A 1074-nucleotide genomic window follows, 5' to 3' on the forward strand; every position below is an offset into this window, starting at 1 on the left:
ATAAAATAAAATAGGAGAAAAAGGTGTAGAGGAACTCCCCGTGTAATTACTATCCTTCGCGTATAATGGCAATGAGATCCGTGAGTTACTGGCCAAAAGTATCGAGTAGGGGCTATTTGGCTGCAGATTTGTCGTTCCTCCTTTCTTCTTATCTTTGTTTCGGTTTATCTAGAAGAAGAGAATTTTATTAATATCTGAAAATAATAAATAATAAAATAATAAGATAAAAATAAATAAAATAAAATAAAATAAAATAAAATAAAAAATAAAAATTGGGTTGCCTCCCAATAAGCGCTTGTTTAACGTTGTTAGCTTGACGTCGTGAATGGTTCTATGGTGGCTCTAACTGAATTTTTTCGACCGTGTGGGACTGGAAATTTTCGTAAAATGGCTTCAACCGTTGGCCATTGACTACGAACTGCTTCCCTGTTTCTTCACTCTCTATTTCAACTACACCATATGTGAATACTTAGGTCACAATAAAAGGTCCTTGCCACCGAGATTGAAGCTTACCTGCGAACAGCTTTAATACAGAGTTATAAAGCAAAACTTTTTGTCCTACCGAAAAATACTTCTGAGCTATTTTCCTATCATGAAACAGTTTTGTTTTGTCTTTATAAATTCGAGCATTCTTGTAGGCGTCATTGCGAATTTCTTCCAATTCTTGAATGTCCAATTTCCTTGCCTTCCCTGCGGGCTCTAACTCCATGTTACATTGTCGAATAGCCCAATAAGCTTTGTGCTCTAGTTCTACTGGTAGATGACATGCTTTGCCAAAAACAAGTTGATACGGGGTCATGCCAATCGGGCCCTTATACGCCGTCTGATAGGCCGAAAGCGCGTCATTGAGCCGAAGACTCCAATCCTTTCGGTTGGGCCGAACTGCTTTTTCCAAAATAGATTGATCTCCCTATTTGAAATCTCTGCTAGGCCGTTGGGGATGGTAGGCTATTGCTATAAGATGATGAACTCCATATTTTGATAACAGTGCCTCCATGACCTTTTTGCAAAAGTGGGTACCACGATCACTAATCAAAGCTCGAGGTGTGCCAAACCTAGAAAAAATAGTTCATT

General features: G+C 38.5%; 1 protein-coding gene across 1 annotated transcript; it reads right to left on the minus strand.

The window, feature by feature from the left end:
* Positions 1–331: 331 nt before the first annotated feature.
* LOC107895519 (uncharacterized) lies at positions 332–709 on the minus strand. The gene is made up of 2 exons (XM_016820785.1): positions 514–709; positions 332–450 (listed from the first exon to the last, which is right to left on the minus strand). The coding sequence occupies exons 1-2, from the start codon at positions 707–709 to the stop codon at positions 332–334; spliced, it is 315 nt and encodes a 104-aa protein (XP_016676274.1).
* Positions 710–1074: the final 365 nt, after the last annotated feature.

Source organism: Gossypium hirsutum, chromosome A10 (genome assembly GCF_007990345.1).
Source record: "Gossypium hirsutum isolate 1008001.06 chromosome A10, Gossypium_hirsutum_v2.1, whole genome shotgun sequence".
NCBI lineage: Eukaryota > Viridiplantae > Streptophyta > Magnoliopsida > Malvales > Malvaceae > Gossypium > Gossypium hirsutum.